The 24,351-nt window shown below is 42.1% G+C and overlaps 1 protein-coding gene and 1 non-coding gene across 2 annotated transcripts in view; one reads left to right on the top strand and one right to left on the bottom strand.

Moving 5' to 3' along the window:
• The window catches only part of LOC124593201 (cytochrome P450 9e2-like), a 30,239-nt gene extending 11,544 nt beyond the window's left edge, over nt 1-18,695 (bottom strand). The window contains exons 1-7 of the mRNA XM_047131906.1: nt 18,526-18,695; nt 15,329-15,716; nt 8,780-8,917; nt 6,302-6,507; nt 6,026-6,218; nt 2,697-2,918; nt 491-757 (exon numbers count right to left, since the gene is read on the bottom strand). Coding sequence (XP_046987862.1) covers nt 491-757; nt 2,697-2,918; nt 6,026-6,218; nt 6,302-6,507; nt 8,780-8,917; nt 15,329-15,713 — 1,411 coding nt within the window. The 5' untranslated portion in view covers nt 15,714-15,716; nt 18,526-18,695. The remainder of the gene's footprint in view (nt 1-490; nt 758-2,696; nt 2,919-6,025; nt 6,219-6,301; nt 6,508-8,779; nt 8,918-15,328; nt 15,717-18,525) is intronic.
• Nucleotides 18,696-23,812: 5,117 nt separating this feature from the next.
• Nucleotides 23,813-23,887, top strand: Trnav-cac. Its single transcript has one exon. It is a non-coding gene; the product is annotated as a tRNA-Val (tRNA).
• The last annotated feature ends 464 nt before the right edge of the window (nt 23,888-24,351 follow it).

The raw sequence follows: 24,351 nt of genomic DNA, 5'->3' as shown, positions 1-24,351 counted from the left end.
CCCTAACACAGCTGTCATGAGACTCTAAAGATGCTGCTTAATATATCGGTTCTGCTACATTCAATGTCACTCGTCAAAATAACACAGCAATATCTGACACTTGACAGTTGCAATGAAACTTAAAAATACATTTATAGTTTAACGAGGACCAAAATAACGTTCCATTGAATCAGAGCCTCATGCAAAATACTATCCACTTAAACGCCTAATTGAGTGCAGCCACTTAATGACACCCTGTGTGTTTTTAAACAATTCTGTAGCAAGTGCAATAAACACAGTGTAGATGGTTTTGACGTTGTCAGTGTCCCAGACAGTACTTATTAGTGAAGATGAGGAGTGAAATACACGTAAAGTGTTTATGTAAACAGCTTTCGTTAAACATTTAAGCATCAATAGTAACAGTGGAGAGGAAAATCTGTATCGACGGGATAGTTACGTTAAAAAAGAACGTGTAGAGAAGATGAAGAAAGTGGAACAGAAAATGGCTTACCAATGCAAATACGAGGTCCAACGCCGAACGGGATGTAGGTGAAGGGCTTGATGAGGTGCTTGTTCTCCGGGCTGAAGCGCTCCGGATCGAAGCGCTCGGGGTCAGGGAAGTACTTCTCGTCGTGGTGGAGGGCGTGTGCGGGGATCCAGACGCCGTCTCCAGGCTCCAGCTGGAGTCCGTCCGGACAGGTGTCGGTGGCGGGCAGGCGGTACGGCTTCACGCACTTGCGGTCGGAGGCGGAGCCAGGGGTGTACATGCGCAGCGTCTCTGTGGAAACGGGACGAGCAGTGAGGTCTCGCTCACCAGCAGCTTACACTCACAACACGGGCTAGGCTACAGGGAAAGCACGAGGCTGAGAAACGTACACAGTATATAATCATAAGATGGAGAATACTGTACAACTCACTGGAGGCTGCGTCTGTATAGCAAAGATCAGGTGTCCACGTAGTTACGATATCTGGTCAAAGGTATGAGGACACCCATTAGTGGACATTGATATGGGGCGTGCCTACACTTTGCCTTTATAACGGCTTGAAATCTGCTATGTACACTTTCACCAAGGTGTGGTTCTGAGGTCATCAGTCCCCTAGAACTTAAAACTACTTAAACCTAACTAACCTAAGGACATCACACACATCCCTGCGTGAGGCAGGATTCGAACCTCCGACCGTAGCGGTCACGCGGTTGCGGACTGTAGCGCCTAGAACCGCTCGGCCACACAGGCAGGCGGTAGAGAAGGCAAAAACATGAGATGGAAAAGAAATTCACTTTTCTCTTAGGTGGTTCGAAAGTCTACGACTTTACACTAAGTACACATGACAGTCTATCACACAGCGCGACCTTAAACAGCGTCAAATTGGCCTTACAATCGTACACGACGAGACGAGAAGGAAGCACTTTGTAACCAAAGAGTGATTCATTATCCTGCTTTTTTCATGCGACGTTTCGCAGCCGCCCTCCGCAGCGCTCGGCTGGTCCCTGCCCGTCGGCACTCAAGCGTCTTCTGGTTCGGTGTACCTGTGGCTGTTCCTTTGGTTTTCCCTTCCGCAATGACATTAGCAACAGTCCATTTTGGCACATTCACAATAGTTGAAATGTTCCAAAAGAAATGTTACTCAAGTTACATCCAATGAATATTCCACATACAGAGGCACTGAGCTCTCTTTGCCGACCCATTCTTCTATTAGTGCTTCTCTACTGACGACACAATACCCTTGGTCTCCTTTAATAATGGCGGGTCCGCCTCGCGTTACATGTAGTGATCAAATGAGTATTTGTAAATTTGTGGTAAGATCTTACGGCACCAAACTGCTTAGGTGGTCGGACCCTAAGCTTACACACTACTTAATCTAACTTAAACTAACTTTCGCTAAGGACAGCACACGCACTCACGCCCGAGCGAGGACCACTATCAGCTTGGACATCGTGGGGTCTGCGCCACGCTCAAACCCTCTCATCAGCTCTTACCAGCTGAAATCGGGATTCATATGATGAAGCTATGGTTTTCCAGTCGTCTAGGGTCCAACCGATATGGCCGCAAGTCACCTCGGTATACAGCCTGAAAGGTATTACACTTCCTTCAGTACATACCCTGGGTGCTCCTTTCACTTGGAATCATGTCTCGCTATTAGACGCTATCCACTGAGATTCCTCTTGCCAGTAAGTCCTCAATTAAGAGACCTTGTTCCGATCTTCCGTAAACACATATGATATCTTACTAGACATACGGAGCCATATCGAAGGCTTTCTATATGTCGTCAACGAGTATAGCAAGCACAGTTTCAGACAATTGTTGCTTGCGGAATACGTGACGGTTCCTACATGGATTATCGGTCTGAAAAAGTGTCGCCATAGACTACGACACTAAGAAGTACAATGGCAGACAAGGAATGCATCATTCCCTTAGCAACTAAGAGGCACGAGTATTGGTTAATGAAAAACCGCACCAGTTGCTGATTTACTCTTTATTTAAGTACACTTACAGGTCCGTGGTCTTAAAGAACGTATCAACAAGTGGAGCGGTCTTTCAGTAACTGCGCTTACAGTTGCGAAACAACAGCAGTCTCTAAACGTGGAGATACTTGTAATCTACGAATATACTGTGTCGGATGTGAGTGTGCGGCTTTACAAGTGCACGCTAATTAGCTCTTGTGGAATGCACGCTCTTACAAAACTTCGCCGAGTGGAGTCGGTATCTGCAGCTTACCAGAGACGACCATGTCGAGGTACTGGCTGCCCGTGACCTGCTCGTAGCTGGGCTGCCCCCCGCTCTTCTGCATCAGCTCGTCCACCTCCCTCTGCAGCCGCCGCTGCACCTCCTCGTTCGTCGCCAGCAGGTAGCTGCAGAACGTCAGCACGCTCGCCACGGTCTCGAAGCCAGCGAAGAAGAAAAACATCGCCTGCGCCGCCACGTCTTCGTCGGTGAGTTCTGTGCCGAGGCAGAACAACACCTTAACAGAACTGACAACGATTTAATCAACAGTTTGGAAAGCAACGAAATTCGACAGGCAAGAACAATACTGACATATTAGTATTCTTTCGCATTGTGGACTGTATGCAGTTTATTCAGTGCTATGAATAAAAATCGTAGCCAGCGTCTTTGGGGGCTGTTCCCACAGGCTGACAGGTGATGTGCTTGACCGTGCATCATCGCTGTGTATCAGATCTGGAGATGACCTAACACGGACACCAGTAACTGCAGCGATGATGTACCATGAAAATACCTCAGCACCTGGCTGTTTGTTGTTCGTGTCTGTTTCTTATCTAACTGGCTACAGTCACGATTTCTTCTTCCGGATACATCAAAATACACCTAGAGTCAAAGTTATTCGAATGTAAACACAGAAATCTGACAATTTCAACAGCAATCACTTGAGAAGTGTGTTTTCTTAATATGTGAAAGCGCATTAGTAGTAATTTTTTCAATATGCAAAGTATGCAGTGTGTACAGGCACTCATTTACGTAATCATGTACTCCAGACCCACCAAATTAATTAATCTTAAGAAAGGTTCGTATTCATTTATTTTGTGTGGTGAGTTCTACATCTACATCTACATTTATACTCCGCAAGCCACCCAACGGTGGGTGGCGGAGGGCACTTAACGTGCCGCTGTCATTACCTCCCTTTCCTGTTCCAGTCGCATGTGGTTCGCGGGAAGAATGACTGCCGGAAAGCCTCCGTGCGCGCTCGAATCTCTCTAATTTTACATTCGTGATCTCCTCGGGAGATCTAAGGAGGGGGAAGCAATATATTCGGTACCTCATCCAGTCACGCACCCTCTCCAAACCTGGAACCTGGACAGCAAGCTACACCGCGATGCAGAGCGCCTCTCTTGCAGAGTCTGTCACTTAAGTTTGCGAAACATCTGCGTAACGCTATCACGTTTATCAAATAACCCTGTGACGAAACACGCCGCTCTTCTTTGGATGCTGGTTTGCTGTCGATTTTGATGAGAACAACCTCATCTCTGAACTGTTCATCGTAGCACACTGTCTGCCCTACCTTCCTATTCATAACGAACCATACTCCTGTTACACCATTTTCTGCTACTGTTGATGTTGCCCTGTACTTGGTCTGCTCTTCATTTCACTTCACTGATCCCCAGTGTATCTAGATTGAGCTTTTGCATTTCCCTTTTCAGATTTTCTAGCTTTCCTACCATGTGCAAACACCTGACATTCCACGCCCCGACTCGTAGAACGTTATCCTTTCGTTGGTTATTCAATCTTTTTTGATGGAAACCTCCCCCTTGGGAGTCACCTACCGGAGATCCAGATGGGGGACTATTCCAGAATATTTTGCCAATGGAGAGATCATCATGACACTTTTTCAATACAGGCCACACGTCGTGTGAATAAACATTCTGTGTCTTTAAAGCAGTGGTTTCCATTGCCTTCTCCCATCCTCATGCCGCTGATGATAGCCGATTCTTCCGGCTCTAGGGGCAGTTTCCCACTCCAAGGTAAAAGAGTGCCCCGAATCTCTGTCCGTTCCTCCGCCCTCTTTGACAAAGCCGTTGGTAGAATGAGGGTGACTTCTTATGCCGGGAGTCTTCAGCTGCCAGTACAGATAATTTTTTATTGAAAATTTAAGCGGTGGCGGGGTTCGAACCCGATACCGATAACATTTTGATTACTAATCAAAGACGCTACCCAGAGACCATGGGTGTCACCACCTGCCATGTTTATGTATCTTTATCTCTGGATTTGTTGCAGCTAGAGTTTTTAAATTTTGACTGCTATTTTCAACAGGTATTTTTATTTCACTGAACTAGAATCAATTTTTTTTCCTTGTTGGTAAGATATTTATGATTTTTTCCGTTAAGCCGTTTTTAACTGAAAAAATTTCTACGGAATTCTAATTCAGAGAAAGGCCAGTACTTGTCACGATTCTAATTGAATAGCTCCTACTAGTATTCTGTGGCATTTCTGAAATTCTGAATATCTTGGTTAAGTGGTTTCTGGGGCAAAGATACGTATCACACTGAAAATGTGAAATGCTACAAAATTCTATTAAAGTAATTTGTCATGAAATTCACAAATAATTCTAATTTTATAATAAAAAAAGTGTCCAGGAGAATAATCCGGGTCATCTCCTGGTTCTTCTTGTTTACATAGAAGCTTTCTTCCCTTTGTCGCCCGTGCATTCTTGTTGTAAAATTCAGCTGACACTGAGCCTCGTGCATTCACACATTGCCCGTATGCTGTCCAGATACACTTTTGATGGTATTAACAACAGGAACAACGCAGACCCTTTCCAGAACCTTTAATCTACTCACGTGGCCTCATTAAATAACTCATTTTTTTCTGAGTACGACCGTGAAGACATTTCGTTAGATATGTCTCAAAGCGTTATGTTCTGGTTTAATTGCTTACATAACTGCTCCTGGGATAACACTTTGGTGATGATAAATAACTTCAACAGTTTGAACTTCCCTTTCTTGGCACTACAACTTAGGACCGATTGGACAATCAAAATGTAGAGGATTGCCGCCACTTGATAATCGATGAAAACATGTTGCCTATAAACTTGCTTCCTCAACTGCAAATTATTTACATTATGTCTTATTTCCATGCTATTGCACTGCTATAGTTTCTTTGTGTTATATCTCAAAGCGTCCTCTAATGTTCTTAGCTTCAGGACCCAAAACAGTAAATCAAAAATCAAAAAACGAACAGTAAACTTGGCTGGCTTTTATGACGATGATACCAACGGAAATATCAAAGTTTCTACTGCAAAGGAGTGAAATCACCGATTTCTATCTCATGTTTTCGAAAATTCGGAGGTTTGAATACGAACACACCGTAAGGTAGGTGATTTTTTACTGAGCGCACGTATAATTTAGATAATCGGGGAAGGTATTTCTGAATAGAATTTCTTAAAGAATGTTGGAGGATTTTAAATAGAAAATCAAAGAATTTTTACAGGTATAAGAAATGAAATGTCATTTTTTGCTATTTTGTTGGATTCCGACTCCCGTTCAGTGGTAGATGTCCGTAAATTTAATGGTTGGACTCCAACGCTCTGTACTTACTCATACGCCGGCCTGCACTGGTGCCGTTCTGCTCGTCCTCTTCTGCCTTCAGTTCACCCCTCCTAGCCTGCATCAGCAGTTGGATAACATCTGGACGGACGATTCCCTCTTTATCTCGCGTCTTGATAGTATCTGCAACCACCGACCTGAAGTACCGTTCCGCCCTTCGGTCGAAGAACGGAATGTTCAACAGCTACCGTGCATGAAACAGAGAAATTATATTAATGGAGGGTAGATGATGAACCTATGTACTGTGCGTTTGAATAAAATGCCTACCTTCATGAGCTTCGGCGAGAAAAAGTAACCAAAAGCAACAAGCGCTTTCACATTGCTCATAGCGCGGCCCATGCTGTAGAAAGTATTGTTGGGTTCCGACAGCGAGTCCACCCTGACACCAAATGCTGTTGTGGCTATTACATCGTTGGTAACACGAGTGAAAAATTCCTTCATCTCCAGTGTCAGGACGTCATTTCCACTGGAACCTTGAGGAAATAAAAGCAGCTATCATCAATAGCTTGTACCGTTTCAGTCAGATACTTAAAACTATTTGTTGTACAACTTAATGAGTTCTAGGGTTGCCCAAGATGATAATACGTTCTTTCCAAATTATTTGCTGTTTCCAGCATGACATTTTGGTTCTTTGCTATTACTTGAGTGGTTACACAAAGGCTCCATTCAGCTGCATTAATTGTCCAAGATGCTCAAGAAGAGTTACCAACATTCTTAAAGGAGAAATTCTCGTCAATACTAGAAAAAAAGGACCCTGTACAAATATGTTGGGAAACAAATAATTGTTCAGGGATGGGCTGGACCGGTTTAAGGCCCAAGAGACAAGCTGAGCGGGTCGTCAGAAACATCATCATTGTGAGATTACTGTGTAAGATACAGAGAAGTCATGACAACGTTCGGTGAAATTAAGAGCAAAGGCGGCAACACTAACAGTGAAACGTCCCCTTTGAACAATTATACTAGACTGTGCTTAAACTGACACACAATATTTTTAGCGCAACGCAATCTGACTTTCAAAAATCCCTACAAAAGAATGGCCCTGACTAACATTAACCTATACGTTTCACAAATCACTTACCTCACAAAAATCTTGGTTACTCGAACTACTGCAATACAGCGAGCGCCACTACTGTCAGCTAAATAAAAGATTCAAACTACTGAAGGCACTAACTACTGATAGGCGTAGTTAGCAAATGAAAGATTTTGATAGAGAACAAACAATGTATTTACCTTAATAGTCATAATTGACATCCAGTCTTACAAATTTCAAAACTCCGCCATCTCTCTCCCCACATCCACCACCGCTGGCGGCTCACCTCCAACTGCGCAACGCTACGCGCTGTTCACATCCAGCTGCCCAACACTACAATGGCAGACAACAATGCAAAGTAGCCACAGACTGCACACAGCACAGCCAGTGATTTTCATACAGAGCGCTACGTGGCGTTACCAATAAGAAAACCTAAACAGCCTACTTACAACAGTACAATGCGAACTCCACTGCTCAACGCAGGGGAAAGAGCAGGTAGGTGGAAAGAGTACACTGGAGGCTTCTATGAGAGAAAGACATGTCTGGTGTGACAGAAGAAGAAATGGAAGACGCATGAGATCCAGCAATAGAGTCACAATTTAACAGGATTGTGAAAGACTTAGAATAAAGTAAAGTGCAAAGTACAGATAACATTCCCACGAAGGTTCTAAAATTATTGAGGGAAGTGGCAACAAACTATTCAGCTAGGTATGTAGACTTTATGAGACTTGATTCGTATCATCTGACATTCGGAAAATTATCATCCACACAAACAAGATGGACAGATAGGTATGACCACTATCGTTCAATCAGCTTAACAGCTCGTGTATCCAATTTTCTGAGAAGAATACGCAGGAACAGAAAAGAAAATTCAATATATGTTAGACTGATCAGTTTGACTTTAGGAAACATGAAGGCAAAAGAGTGGCTGTTCTGACTTGCACTCGATAACGGATGCATGACTTAAGAAAATCATATCATCTGTCGAGTTAGAAAAAGCGTTTGACAGTGTCACAGGGCGCAGCATTTTCGATATTCTCACGAAAAACGGTAGTCAGTTACGGGGAAAATGGGTAAGATACATGTTTTACAACAACCAAGAGTGAAAAATAACAATGAAAAACGAAGAACGATGTGGTCGGATAAGCAGGGTGTAAGATAAGGATGCACTCTTTTGGCCTTACTCATCAATCCAACCATTGACGAAGCAGATAAAGGTGCAAGAGGGGGCTTAAAATTTCGGGTGAAACGATACGAATGATAAGATTTGCTGATTCCATTGTTATCCGCATTGAAAGTGAGGTAAAACAGTAGGAGCTCTTGAATGGAAATTGTATGTCGGAATTCGTACGTGGGACGGATACAGAAGTGTAATGTTTGGCCGTGCGCACACTATTAATCGCCTATAGCATACGAGTTGTATCTTCTGCAAAACAATATACCACCCTACAGCTTTCGAATCGCCGAAACGATTCGACGAACAGTCTATGGACGTGAAGGTTCTGGTGCTGGCATTCAGGTTACCAGTCCTCAGTGCTGCTGAGCACGTCTTGGATGTTATAGAGTGACATTTGCGCACCGTGGATTCTCTCCGATTAATATTTACTAATACCATTAGGTTCCATTTGAAATTGTCTGAAGTGCACGTTTCTCCTGCTTACGCTACTCGAGAATATATCTGATTAAGAAATCACCCTAATGGAGTAATTACTCACCTTTGTGTTCAGCTGTCTTCTCAGAAAGATAACTGATCATTTGCTGTCCAATCTCTGTCATCAGCACGAACATATTCTTTATCTTCGTAGTAGTGAATGCCGGGCTCAGCGTGGTCCGCATGTCGTGCCATTCCTTTCCTAAGATGAGAGAAGACTCAGTGTTATTCTTCTGAGCAAGCTCCTGTTTCTCTCCAAAATGGTCTCAACAGAAGCTACTAAGCTACTAACGCTTTTAGATAACCAGGGCAAAGAACCACTGGCATGATGCGACGCAGGTGACTGTAAAACTGTTTTACAGTTTGTAAGAAAACGTTTCTGTAATAGCCTGACCACTATTGCTAGGAAACTTCCAAATATGAATTATCGTGATGCAGATGGCGCCACAGCAATCCACAGTTTTAAGAAGTGAATGGGTTTGTGACAGTAACCATTCCGAATCTCATTTATTTAAGCGAATAAAAACTTACTTTCACTTAGAGTGGGTCACCTTAAGGATATTAATGTCGAAGGATGACACCAATACTGGTGATATGATTGAAGTGCACGGGTCTCCATCTCTCTGCTTGCCTCGTTGATAACACTCATTTGAGTAAATGTAAAATCTTAGCTGGAATACATTTTACGTACCCAAAATGGATGATTAGATTAGATTAGATTAGATTAATACTAGTTCCATGGATCATGAATACGATATTTCGTAATGATGTGGAACGAGTCGAATTTTCCAATAGATGACATAATTAGGTTAATTTAACAACATACTTAAGTTAATATAACAACTTTATTTTTTTGTGTTATTTTCTTTATTTTTTTCTTTTTATTTTTTTAATTTTTTTAATATTTTTGTTTTTTTCTTTTTTTTCTTAATTTATATCTAACAATTCCTCTATGGAGTAGAAGGAGTTGTCATTCAGAAATTCTTTTAATTTCTTCTTAAATACTTGTTGGTTATCTGTCAGACTTTTCATACTATTTGGTAAGTGACCAAAGACTTTAGTGCCAGTATAATTCACCCCTTTCTGTGCGAAAGTTAGATTTAATGTTGAATAGTGAAGATCATCCTTTCTCCTAGTATTGTAGTTATGCACACTGCTATTACTTTTGAATTGGGTTTGGTTGTTAATAACAAATTTCATAAGAGAGTATATATACTGAGAAGCTACTGTGAATATCCCTAGATCCTTAAATAAATGTCTGCAGGATGATCTTGGGTGGACTCCAGCTATTATTCTGATTACACGCTTTTGTGCAATAAATACTTTATTCCTCAGTGATGAATTACCCCAAAATATGATGCCATATGAAAGCAATGAGTGAAAATAGGCGTAGTAAGCTAATTTACTAAGATGTTTATCACCAAAATTTGCAATGACCCTTATTGCATAAGTAGCTGAACTCAAACGTTTCAGCAGATCATCAATGTGTTTCTTACAATTTAATCTCTCATCAATGGACACACCTAAATATTTGGAATATTCTACCTTAGCTATACGCTTCTGATTAAGGTCTATATTTATTAATGGCGTCATACCATTCACTGTACGGAACTGTATGTACTGTGTCTTATCAAAATTCAGTGAGAGTCCGTTTACAAGGAACCACTTAGTAATTTTCTGAAAGACAGTATTCACAATTTCATCAGTTAATTCTTGTTTCTCAGGTGTGATTACTATACTTGTATCATCAGCAAAGAGAACTAACTTTGCCTCTTAATGAATATAGAATGGCAAGTCATTAATATATGATAAGAACAACAAAGGACCCAAGACCGACCCTTGTGGAACCCCATTCTTGATAGTTCCCCAGTTTGAGGAATGTGCTGATCTTTGCATGTTATGAGAACTACTTATTTCAACTTTCTGCACTCTTCCAGTTAGGTACGAATTAAACCATTTGTGCACTGTCCCACTCATGCCACAATACTTGAGCTTGTCTAGCAGAATTTCATTATTTACACAATCAAAAGCCTTTGAGAGATCACAAAAAATCCCAATGGGTGGTGTTCGGTTATTCAGATCATTCAAAATTTGACTGGTGAAAGGATATATGGCATTTTCTGTTGAAAAACCTCTCTGGAAACCAAACTGACATTTTGTTAGTACTTCATTTTTACAGATATGTGAAGCTACTCTTGAATACATTACTTTCTCAAAAATTTAGGATAAAGCTGTTAGAAGGGAGATTGGACGGTAATTGTTGACATCAGATCTATCCCCCTTTTTATGCAAAGGTATAACAATAGCATATTTCAGTCTATCAGGGAAAATGCCCTGTTCCAGAGAGCTATTACACAGGTGGCTGAGAATCTTACTTATCTGTCGAGAACAAGCTTTTAGTATTTTGCTGGAAATGCCATCAATTCCATGTGAGTTTTTGCTTTTAAGCAAGTTTATTATTTTCCTAATTTCAGAGGGAGAAGTGGGTGAGATTTCAATTGTATCAAATTGCATGTGAATTGCATGTGAATCAGATTTTCGACTACACTTCGTTTGAGCAACATCTGCCTCGAGTATCCGCCGACATATTTTGACTCCATTTCCACTAGTAGCGTTTTTGCATTTCAGCTGTGCCTCGTTGGAAACGCTCGCCGTGTTCATCGCTGACAGCGCCGAGGTTCTCAGGGAGTAAATCAAGATGGCAGACCAACAAATGTGTTGTCAACGACGTATTACAATCCATGACCTTGTAGCTCTCAGTCAACTCCCTGACCAGTTCTCTGTAATGTTCAGGCCTGCAGTTTCCCACGTTTATGACAACTTTTTTAAAAGAGTTCCATGCAGCCGATTCTTGCATGTTTAAAAGGCTTCCAGTGTGTGAATCATTCATAAGATGTGTAATTTGAGGACCAACAAGTATTCCCTCTTTTATTTCCGCTTCAGTAATCTTCGGGTATTGGGTTTTTGGGAAGAGAGGTGCTTTCTTGTCACGTTCCGCTGATTTCACAAAATTCTCAGTCAAACATATTTTGATATGTAATGGAGGCAATAACATTTTGTCAGCACTTACAAGTGGTTGATGAAAAACGTTTACGTGTCCTAGGTTGAATGAGTCTCTCTTTGGCCAGATTTTCTTAATAAAATGATTGATTCTATCTTTGCTATCACAAATGCACAAGAAGTAGCAAAATTTTGTATAACAAAGTTGTAATCGAAGCAGAATACGTATAACTTTAAAATCTGCACGTATCTACCATGAACAGTCATAATAACGGATACTTGACAGAAATAAAAGCATGTTCATGTAATTTTCCTCAATAATAACTGCATGGGCCATAAGAATGGATTGAAACTTATTTCCTTTACGTGGTAAAATCCCTTTCAAGCTCGTTTTCGAGGAGTCAATGAACAGGCGTCAACCTTCTGATTTTATTCAACAACCAAAATCTATCAAATCCTCGTATGCCAGAAAGTGAGGTTAATTTGTAGTAACGCCTTTCAGAAAGTCTGGATCGCTCTGTTGTTGTAATTCATTAATGTCAATATTTTCACAATCTTCCCGTACGTTTTTGTCGTCTGATCGAGTTAGTATGGGAAGACCTGGTCCGTGACGAACTAGTCGAATTACTGATTCTACAGACGGATACCTACAGTATGTTTGGGCTATGAACTAATTCGAAATATATTTGTCAAGCAGAATCAGCAGTCGGATGCATGACCCTTGGGTTCCCGTCATTTCACAGCATGCAAAAAGGCATGGGACAAGATCCTTTTAATCAGCCAGTTCATAATGTTACACATTTGACGCAACAGATTTCTGGAGTCCTCATCTTATTCTAGTGTATTTTACTGTCAAAATAACACTCGTAAGGTCTTTTAATTCGAGGAGTGAAATTTCGCCTCTGTATTTGCCAAGTGAATTCGTCGAAAACCCAACAAAAAGTTTCTTTTTCGTTTCCACATTTGAAAGATATGTTACTACTTCTAAAACACAGTGTTTAAGAAAACACACTATTAGCTGACAATACACTTTTCAGTTCGAAGCTGAAGAACATTCAGGATTAGTTTCTATCAACAAATGAAGAATCTGTGTTTCTGACAAATAAGCACGACACTTTCTGTCTGTAATAGAGAATCTTCTGTATCTGCTGTTCGAGCAAACCTTGGTATGGGTGGGGAATCCATTATTGAGCTACGAGGAATAAAGAGAGGGCTCGTGGAATCCAGTCAACGAAAGGCCTAGAGTTAGACCAAATATAATAAGGCAAAGACCAGATCCCTCCTTTTACTCAGCCTGTGAAACACACAATATCAAAAGGCGTTACCTGTATTAGCCTGTATCCAATGAAAAGCTATGAGTTTTCGACATTACATCACGTCGGGAACAGGTGGAGTTGAAGGCGAAAATTATCAGTCCTCTTGGCTTGCTTTCCTCAGAGTTTCCACGTCTCCATAATGAGACTGTAAAAGTGTTACGACATTTCGATCGACATACATGTGTAGAAGAAGTTTTTGCGATTATGCAACTAAATAACCTTGCTGAGAATTTCATTCCTATTGAACAAGCCGGATTTAGACCCGGTCGGAGCTGCTGTAATCAAGTATTATCTCTTACCACACATATTGAGAGTGGATTTCAAAGGAAGAAAATGACAGTCGCCGTGTTCATAGATCTATCGTCAGCATATGACACAATGTGGAGGGAGGCAATGATTCTTAAACTCCAACGCATTATTCCTTGCAAGAAAACGGTTGCCCTAATCAACAATATGCTTTCAAATAGATTTTTTGAAGTACACCTAGATGGAGAGATAAGCAAGAAATATAGGTTAAATGATGGCCTGCCCCAAGGATCTGTGCTAGCTCCATTACTTTTTAATAGATATACATCAGACCTACCAGAGACATCTTCTAAGAAGTTTATCCATGCAGACGATATTGCTCTCACATATCAACATCAAGACTTCGACAATTCCGAAAGAATCATTGAGGAAGACCTTATCAAAACGGATGAATATTTCGAAACATGGAGGCTCAGACCTAATACTTCTAAAACCCAAGTCTCCTGTTTCCACCTCAACAAAAGACAGGCAAACCATGCACCCCACGTAGAGCTCAGAGGCTAGGTGCTTAACTACAATCCCCTCCCAAAGTATCTGGGAATTACATTGGACCGATCTCTGACGTACAAGGAGGACTTATACAGATGTGCAGCAAAAATCAAAACCAGAAATAATGTCCTACACAAACTCACTGGAAGTAGCTGGGGAGCAAGCGCCACAGCTCTCAGAACATCTGCTCTTTCACTAGTATATTCGGTGGCTGAATACTGCCCTCCGGTCTGGCTAAACAGCACTCGTACAGCAACGGTGGACACCCAGCTAAACGACACCATGAGGCTCATCTCAGGCACTATTAAACCGACGCCCCACCAGTGGCTCCCGGTACTGGCTAACATAGCCCCACCTCATCTAAGGCGAAGATCTGCACTGAAAAGGGAATGGCAAAAGTGCGCTAACAAGCGTGACCTACCCTTACACGAAGACTGCAAGAATCCCAGCCACAGGCTCAAGTCCCGTAAGCCATCATGGAGATTAGGGCAACAGCTGATCGAGGACAATTATGATATCGACGAAGCCTGACGTCGGGAATGGGATATGCCTAACCCTGATCACCTTAACTTAGTCTCGGACCCAACCGTACGGCCCGAGGGCTTCGGTCTTCCCAGAAAATCTTGGACAACTTTAAATCGCATCCGAACAGGCTATGGTAGATGTAATTACTGGAAGCACAAATGGGGACAGACTGACTCACCCAACTGCGACTGTGGGAATCCACAAACTCTACATCGTATCGCAATGGACTGCCCTACGAGGAGATTCCCTGGCACAATGCACGAGCTGCACCTCCTGGAGGGAGATGCTTCTGGCTGGCTGAGGGACTTGGACATACAACCATGAGTCTGTTCTACTCTTCTCCTTCTGAAAAACCTATTACTAGATACTATTACTATAATTTCTATGTATTTTTGTGTATTTTGTGTTTTACTTCCTTTTTTAGATCTAATAATTGTTTGTTGCCTGTAACATTGACCATTCATTGTTTTTATACGTTGTTTGTGTTACTACTTAGTTACTGCTGTATTCTACTAGCCATACGAAATATATATATATACTAAATAAATCATATTACGGGGCAACCTGAGGGTGAAAATCGGGGAAATTATCTGTGTCTGTCCGTATGCCAACAGTCTGTACTAGATGAAAATTTTATGTCCTCAGCACACCAATAAAAAGTAGTGAAAAGTTGTATTTTTATCTATGTTGTCAAGAAATGTGGGATATACGAGTAAAACAGTCTTATGCAGCTTTCCCCTCCCCACGATCAAACAGCGTGGCGTGGTGGTGGAGGAAACGTGCCAGTTGCGCTGAGTTCGATGGCACGGTCCACTAGCCGTATTCTTGGCCACTGCTGGTCTAGGCCATCAAGACACACTTCTTGGTTACTCTGTCACCATAGTTTTATGTGACGCGAATAGCTTTCACAGCCGTGGAAGCTTGGCATATAAACAATACTAACTGAAAGAAGATCGATTTGCGATTATTGCTCTTACCTTTCAAGGTGATTAACATCTTTTGCAGCAGAATATCTTCCTTGTCGACATTTGCCATGTCAAGGTGGTCGGTAAAGTGATCAAAATCCTTGATGGTGATGGTGCGAAGGATCTCCGGATCCCTCACCATGACGAGGGGGTTTCCGAAGAAGTAAACTCCCGCATATCGATGTTTCTGGAACTTGTTGTACAGTACGATCACGTGATCAGTCAGGGACCACCTGCCGATCACCACGTCCAGCATGTTTCCGACGAAGGGAAGCGGCGGTGCGTAGGGCAGACCGCGGCGCGCGAAGTGCGTGTGGAAGCGGTACCAGCGGAAAGCGGCGAGCACCAGCAGGCCCGCCACCACCGAGGTGCACAGCGTCCACCAGTCCGGGACCATGACCTGGAAGAGTGTGCGAGAAACTGTGGTGAGTGTCGTCTGTCGGTTCCAACTAACACAAATAATAGCAATGATTCGAAGAAATAACTCGAGCACTCTGGTGGAAACACCCAATTTCTCGGTGATGTTTCCGCCTTGTAACATGTTTGGAAGTTGGAAAAGACATCATGACCAAGGATTCTATGGACAAAGCAACGAGATACACTCACAGGGGGTACGATACTTTTAATGGTCTTATATTCACTTATCACTCATGAATTAATAAAACTTTAAATATTTCTGCTATATTGGTTATGTAATACTAAAACGTATGTGTCGCGTCTTGAATGTCCAAGTATCCTTCATCGGGACAGAGTTTACCTAGCAAGTTATGAAAATGTATTTACATTACTTCACTTTCCGTAGTAGCCGTAATCTGAAAGAGAATTGTGCTGGAACGTCTCAGCTTAGTTCTGTTCCGCGCCGCCGATGTCTTTGGGCTCCGTCGTTCCCTGGAACCTTCTTTGTTCATACAGCTTTACTGTAGACAGACATGGCTACTTGGTATGTGCAGTAATACACTCAGATGATTATTGAATGCTGGATCCAGATTCGGAGAAAATTAGTGATAAAACAGTTTCAATAGGGAACTTCTTCCGCGGTACTTATTCAATGGCGACGACTGTCTATACTGTCTATGCTTGTACACATGAATACTTACACATTCCAGTAAAATTCGATACAATTGAAAAATACCTCACCTTTTTAGGAACTTTAATTTATTTAATGTTCTTGTAGCTTTTACCAACATTTAATTACATTTACTACGACGTTTATAAGCCTTAGCCTTAAATAAACTTCAGTACTAGTAGTAGTTGTTGTTGTTGTAGTGTCTGTGGTCTTCAGTCCAGATGCAGCTCACCATGCTACTCTATCCTGTGTAAGTCTATTCATCTCAGGGTAACTACTGCAACATACATTCTGCTGAATCTGCTTAGTGTATTCGTCTCGTGGTCTCCTGCAACTATTTTTACCCTCCGCGCTTCCCTTCAATACTACATTGGAGATCCCTTGGTGCCTCACAACGTTTCCTACCAAACGATCCCTTCTTCAAGTCAAGTTGCGCCACAAATTCCTCTTCTCCCCAATTCTATTCAGTACCTCATTAGTTACGTGATCTACCCATCTAATCTTCAGCATTCTTCTGTAGCACCACATTTCGATATATTCTAAGCTCTTTTTGTCTAAACTTTTTATCGTCTATGTTTCACTTCCATACATGGCTACACTCGATACAAATACTTTCAAAAAAAACCTCCTGACACTTAAATCTACACTCGATATTAACAAATTTCTCGTCTTCAGAAACGCTTTCCTTGATATTGCCACTCTACATTTTATATCCTCTCTATTTCGGCCCTACCCAAATACACTAAAGCGCCAGAGAAACTGGTATGGGCACACGTATTCACATACAGAGATATGTAAACAGCCAAAATACGGCGCTGCGGTCGGCACGACTATATAAGACAACCAGTGTCTGGCGCAGTTGTTAGATGGGTTACTGCTCCTACAGTCTGCCCCAATAGTTGAAACGTGAGCGCGTTGGTATGCCACGCACGGGGGCCCAGGTTCGATTTCATCATCGTTTCATCCCCATTGTTGAAGTGCAAGTCGCCCAATGTGGCGTTGCACTCAATAAGACCTGCACTTGGTGGCCGAACTTCCCGCCTGGGAACTCCCCGCCACAGTTACAAGTTAAAACTGATTTCGAAATAGAAGCTATTGGAACTGAAACCCGTCTCCATTTTCAAGACAGGTAAAACTGTTAAGACATGAAAGAAACTCAATTCATTTGCAAGTATCACATGTTCGATGCTATAAGACCTTCTGTTTCATAGTACAAGATGGTGCACGATCGAAGAAGTATGGCTTATGTCATATAAACTGTTTTAAAAATATGTAGCATTTTAACAGATTTGGTTGCGTGGCCATCATATGCTGCAAGCACAGAAATATTCGTTTTTTAAATAAAAACCGCCTTTTTCTCGCTGCATTGTATTTTATATTATTTCAGAAGCGTTTCCTCTTTTACTCTAAAGCATCTTCAGTGAAATCTAGAACGATACAGAGTCGTTTCGATATGCGATATTTGTTGATTATAAAACAAGACGTGAACCGTTTTATAATCTACAAATGCCGCATATCAAAATGAACCTGTATCATTCTGGACTTCCCTGAAGATGCCTTACAGTAGGAGACGAAACGCTGCTGGAACAAATGAAATACACTGCAGCAAGATAAAGGAGATTTTTATTTAAAAATCGAATACGGAACACTCTGTGGCTGAAGAATATCAGTACATTTCAAATAACTTTAATATAGCACGCATCAGCTACACGTGTAGAACGCGAAATATTTAGACGTGCTGCACAAAACATAACCTGATGTCTAACAACAACAAAAACTGTAGAAAATGGCGGAAACTGCATATGGCGATCTCTAGTGCCTTTTCCTTTATGAGATTCTGAAGTCAGTCACTTGCCGGAAGCACTGAGCAAAATATTCTACGTACACTATCTTCTAGCAACAACACTCTTCCTCATTTTGTATCTAGCAAATAGATGAAATTCAAAATATCCTGTCATTACAGCGTTGCGTCGGAAGTAGAAGAAAGTTTCTCAGTTCTGCGACTACAATGCGAAATCACAGATAAGTGCTACCTTATCTTCTATACGAATATTTCTGCGTAAAACAAATGAAGACATCAGTGTTATTCTTCCCTCAAATAACATGGATTTACATTCGCACAATCTATTTCACTATGTCTTACCTGTATTTGCTGCCTAGTTCTTTCCTCTACACGTTCCCCGACAACTGCAGGAAACCTTACAAATTAATCGCACAGTATAACTCTAGCAACAATGAGACCACGCACTTGTAAGAGCACATTCACTATCCCACCCCCGGGGCGTGCCTGGAACTGCCGAACCTTCCCAGGACGAAGCGAGCGTCTGTTGATATACAGCGCACGAGGTGGCGGGAGGCTCGGATGAGGCAAAGGAGGGGAGAGTGGGGGGAGGCACATTACGTCACGGGCGTCCCGGATATGTGTGCAGCGCAGCGCAGCCTTGAGCAGACCTTCGATAAGATAAAACCGACTGAGCTGACGAGCGTCAGTTGTCACGTGCTAGGCCTTGGGGCATTCAGAACCTCACTCAGTGATTCATCCGTCCACTACCGACGGATTTTCACTGATATTCCGGATGGAAATAGATCACCCAATGCAGCTAACCTTTAATGTTTCCTAATGGTTGTATTGCAAAGTATAGTCTCTTTATGCTTTACTGTTGTCGAACTGAGAAAGAGAACGGACAAGTACGAGTGGAAGTCACATTCTGAGGTTTCCGCGTAGAGTTAATTGCGTATTACTTTTGAATACATTATGGGAGTGACAGTGATCAATATGTTACAAATATTTACTATTAAAAACAGTCTTGATCACAATTTATTTAGTATAGTGACCAGTTTCGACCACTACTGTGGTCATCTTCAGACCAATGAGTAAGAACCTCTTTCTGCTGGAGAATCTCTAGCAGAAGGAGTTTCTTACTGATTGGTCTGAAGATGACCACAGTAGTGGTCGAAACCGGTCACCGTACTAAATAAATTGTGATCAAGACTGTTTTTAATAGTAAAAAATAATTGCGTATGTCTATACAAATAAAAATCAGTTGCTGCTTGTACGAAAGATCCTCAGTTCACAACGGCTCGAGCGATCTGATTGATTTTTTTGTTTTTGTTGTTAGGACAAGGTTCGTATGAACGAAAATTTTTGGAAAAGCTTGTGGAATAGTCGGACATGTGGACGGTACTTTTGTATGAAAATCTCAATGAAAGAAGTGTAACGGTCAGTTTGACAGTTCTGCTGTCACACGTTTTCATAAAAAAATAATAGTTATGTTCAGTCTGATAGTTCTACTGTCGCATATTTTCGTAACAAAAAATGCCGTGTTGAATATTGATATTTTTCGAAAACGAATACAATTGAAAACGATATTTCAGTGTGTTATCAGTGGCGATTATATCTTTGGTGTGTTGCAAAGACTAAATTTATGTCTGTTCGTGGTAATTTGGTGTGTTGCAAACATTAAGTTGATTTCAGTTCGTGGTTTATTTCTTTGGCTTCGAAATATCGGTCGGCACACGCGCAACGCTGGCTAGCTATACGATCTTCGATTCAATGAGATTGGCGAAGAACCTAGACAGCTTTTTGATTCTGTTCACACAAATTCAAGAAACGATTCGGTTGGGAGACTTCTTTCTCGACTATCTGACTGACTGATGGATGACGCTTAGTCTAAACCACTGGAGTCAGGCACGTATTATACAACAAACGCTTCCTTTGAAACGGCTGCGAGACAGAACACGCTAAGATGTGCTGTGAAAATGGGTGGTTATGTTTCTCTTCTCGCAATTATTTCCAACAGAAATCAGGAAACTTGTATTTATGGCTAACTTAATAATCCATCCTCTTCGTAGAATAAAAACATTCGAAACTTAGTCATTAAATAGATCCAGCAGCTGGGTAGGTCTCTCTTATACCTTGTGCACTAATGGTTCCAAACGATTTGCTCATTCATTTTAACTTCTACTTGCAATCAAGATTCTGCTGGTGAAAACAATAAATAAGGTCAGAGGGAAGGGGGAGGAGAAGATGGAGCGAGAAGGGGAGAGGAAATGATTATAAAGAAGAGGAGGGAGTAAATGGAGAGAGAGATGAGGGAGCAGGAGATGGATGGAGAGATTGTGGGAGAAGAGCAGGGGAAGGTGATGGGCAGAGACGCGGGGAGGAGAAGGAATGGACAAATTGAGGGGGAGGAGGATAGGGATAGACATAAGGGGAAGGAGGAAGGAGATTAGGATCTACATCCGATTCTTATACACATTTAATGATTACCAAGCATTGCCAGGTTCTCTAGCAGATAATATTAATAACTTAATGTGGCTCAACGGCCTGGTGCAAGTGGATTTTGGACAACACTTCCGTGACAAGTGTGTCCCCCACCCACCCCACTTATCCAGTAGGGGAATCCGAACCAGGTCTTGTTTCTGGTGGTTCCTCACATTAAGAGGTGAAGAGTAGATTAAATCAGAGACTGAAAGAGCAGAGGCCTAGCCAAGATTCGTTCTCGCAACTTGTCGCTTTCAAGGTATGCACTTTACTGCTTCACCACCACGTCGGTACGATGTAGATAGTTAACCAATATCGTTTGTTGAGTGGGTTTGCCAGTATCAAAATATGTGACTCACATGGCCGTATCTTCTGATTGCACTGACTTAGAAGCTTAAATTATTTGCACCACCAGGTGACTTTAGGTATTAGTATTTAACGCAAATTTAAAGTTGATGCCTGTATCCCTTCCTGACAAAAAATGGGTCCTTAAAGAGGGACACGCAGACAGACAAGCAGACAGACAACTAATGGCAAAAAATATTTTTATGTCATTTAAGTAGAAAATTAACAATTTTCACTTTTTTCATTTGATTTTGTACTGTAAAACCTTACTTCTTATCGAATTTCACAATTCTAGGTCAGTGGGAAGTAGCCTAGAGATTTTAATGAGTGAGTTTACGAGTATAAAAATAAGGGATGGTTGTATCTTGTCATTGCACTGACATTGAACCTTAAGTTATTTACAATACCAGAGAACGGCAGACACTGGCGTGTGACATAAGTTTAAACTTGACGCCTCCACCTGTTCCTGAGAAAAAGGGGTGTCAACAGACAGACGGACTACAAAGTGACCCTTTAAGTGCTGTGTGGTCGGAACACGACACAGCCAGGAGGAAAGCACCACAGGCCCAACAATGCGAGCCGATGCCAGTGGCGTAGGGACTCGCCACCAGCGCCACGGGCGGCGCTCAGGATGAAGACATCGACTTCGCCTCGGGCAATTGCCGGCCGAGTACAATCCGCCAATGACCGGATAACAACGGACAGAAGCCTATTCGGATGATAGAAGAGCAGCTCTCGCCCACTTGGTCATAGATCAGCGTTTATTGCTGACCATAGATAGGGAACGTCGTTTAGTGAACTCTTAAATGTGAACAGACAGTTGTTGTAAATTGTATTTGTTAGGTAGCAGCCGACCTCGGGGAAGATCAGTTTTGATTCCGTAGAAATGTTGGAACACGTGAGGCAATACTGACCTTACGACTTATCTTAGAAGAAAGATTAAGGAAAGGCAAACCTTCATTTCTAGCATTTCTAGACTTAGAGAAAGCTTTTGACAATATTGACTGGAATACTCTCTTTCAAATTGTAAAGGTGGCCGGTGTAAAATACAGGGAGCGAAAGGCTATTTACAATTTGTACAGAAACCAGATGGCAGTTATAAGAGTCGAGGGACATGAAAGGGAAGCAGCGGTTGGGAAGGGAGTGAGACAGGGTTGTAGCCTATCCCCAATGCTATTCAATCTGTATATTGAGCAAGCAGTAAAGGAAACAAAAGAAAAATTCGGAGTAGGTATTAAAATCCATGGAACAGAAATAAAAACTTGGAGGTTCACCAATGACATTGTAATTCTGTGAAAGACAGCAAAGGACTTGGAAGAGCAGTTGAATGGAATGGACAGTGTCTTGTGAGGAGTATATAAGATGAACATCAACAAAAACAAAACAAGGATAATGGAATGTAGTCGAATTAAGCCGGGTGAAGCTGAGGGAATTAGATTAGGAAATGAGACACTTAAAGTTGTAAAGGAGTTTTGCTATTTGGGGGGCAAAAAAACTCATGATGGTCGAAGTAGAGAGGATATAAAATTTAGTCTGGCAATCGCAAGAAGAGGGTTTCTGAAGAAGAGAAATTTGTTAACATAGAGTACAGATTTAAGTGTCAGGAAGTCGTTTCTGCAACCATTTCTATGGAGTGTAGCCATGTATGCAAGTGAAACATGGACTATAAATAGTTTGAACAAGAAGAGAATAGAAGCTTTCGAAATGTGGTGGTACAGAAGAATGCTGAAGGTGGGTAGATCACATAACTAATGAGGGGGTATTGAATAGGATTGGGGAGAAGAGGGGTTTGTGGCACACCTTGACTAGAAGGAAGGAATCGGTTGGTAGGATATGTCCTGAGGCATCAAGGGATCACAAATTTAGCACTGGAGGGCAGCGTGGAGCGTAAAAATGGTAGAGGCAGACCAAGAGATGAATACACTAAGCAGATTCAGAAGGATGTAGGTTACAGTAGGTCCTGCGAGATGAAGAAGCTTGCACAGGTTAGAGTAGCATACAGAGCTGCATCAAACCAGTCTCAGGACTGAAGACCACAGCAACAATGGGAAACAGTGAATGAACCCGTCTTGTACGGGTAGCGTCCATGGCTAGTAATCACAAGGTCATGGGCATAAGTTTGCACCAAGCCACTGTTTAAATTTTGAATAAAAATCGAGAGCAATGGTGACCGAAGACTTCTGGTACGTCACCGTCGCTCCGCCAGCATCCCTGTCAAAGCGCACGGAGGAGGGGTCAGACGTTCACGGTACTCCCTTGCTCTCCGGGTCGGAAACTGTACCAAAAAGGGCGAAAGAATCAGCAACGATCAACAGCATGAGGATGTAGATGGCGACGGAAACTAGCGAATTAAAATACGTAACGTGTATCCACAGGACATGTGGCCTGTATTTGAAGAAGTGTCATGATGATCTCTCCATAGGCAAAACATTCCGGAATAGTCCCCCATTCGGATCTCCAGGAGTGTACTGTGTTCGTTATATCTGTGATGTTCGACTTTTTAAACGTATTTCACCGTAATGTGCACAACCATCCCGATTGCATGGAGACAAGGGCAGAGACTTGTTTTCTCTGCTGTATTACCAACGAAAACTGGCCCTAATATCTCTCATCGACCTTAATGCTCTTGTGTGAACAATATGACAGACACAGTCATTCCGCTCAGAGCAGAGTCCTTTTTGTCCCAACGCAACGTCCAGACGCTCCCTAAGTGCTTCAAAGCTACAGAAGACAGTGAATGATATACGTAAGGATATGAAGTTTGGAAGGTAGGAGACGAGGTACTGGCAGAACTGAATCTGTGAGGACGGGTCGTGAGTCGTGCTTGGGTAGCTCAGTTGGTAGAGCACTTGCCCGCACAAGGCAAAGGTCCCGAGTTCGAGTCTCGGTCCGGCACACAGTTTTAATCTGCCTGGAAGTTTCATAGGTAGACTTCTTAGTACATTGTTGTTGTTGTGGTCTTCAGTCCTGAGACTGGTTTGATGCAGCTCTCCATGCTAATCTATCCTGTGCAAGCTTCTTCATCTCGCAGTACCTACTGCAACCTACATCCTTCTGAATCTGCTTAGTGTATTCATCTCTTGGTCTGCCTCTACGATTTTTACGCTCGACGCTGCCCTCCAGTGCTAAATTTGTGATCCCTTGATGCCTCAGAACATGTCCTACCAACCGATCCCTTCTTCTTGTCAAGTTGTGCCACAAACTCCTCTTCTCCCCAATCCCATTCAATACCTCCTCATTAGTTACGTGATCGACCCACCTAATCTTCAACATTTTTCTGTAGCACCACATTTCGAAAGCTTCTATTCTCTTCTTGTCCAAACTATTTATCGTCCATGTTTCACTTCCGTACATGGCTAC

Source organism: Schistocerca americana, chromosome 2, assembly GCF_021461395.2.
Source record: "Schistocerca americana isolate TAMUIC-IGC-003095 chromosome 2, iqSchAmer2.1, whole genome shotgun sequence".
Classification (NCBI taxonomy): Eukaryota; Metazoa; Arthropoda; class Insecta; order Orthoptera; family Acrididae; genus Schistocerca; species Schistocerca americana.
This window is presented reverse-complemented; position numbering and strand designations above follow the sequence as displayed.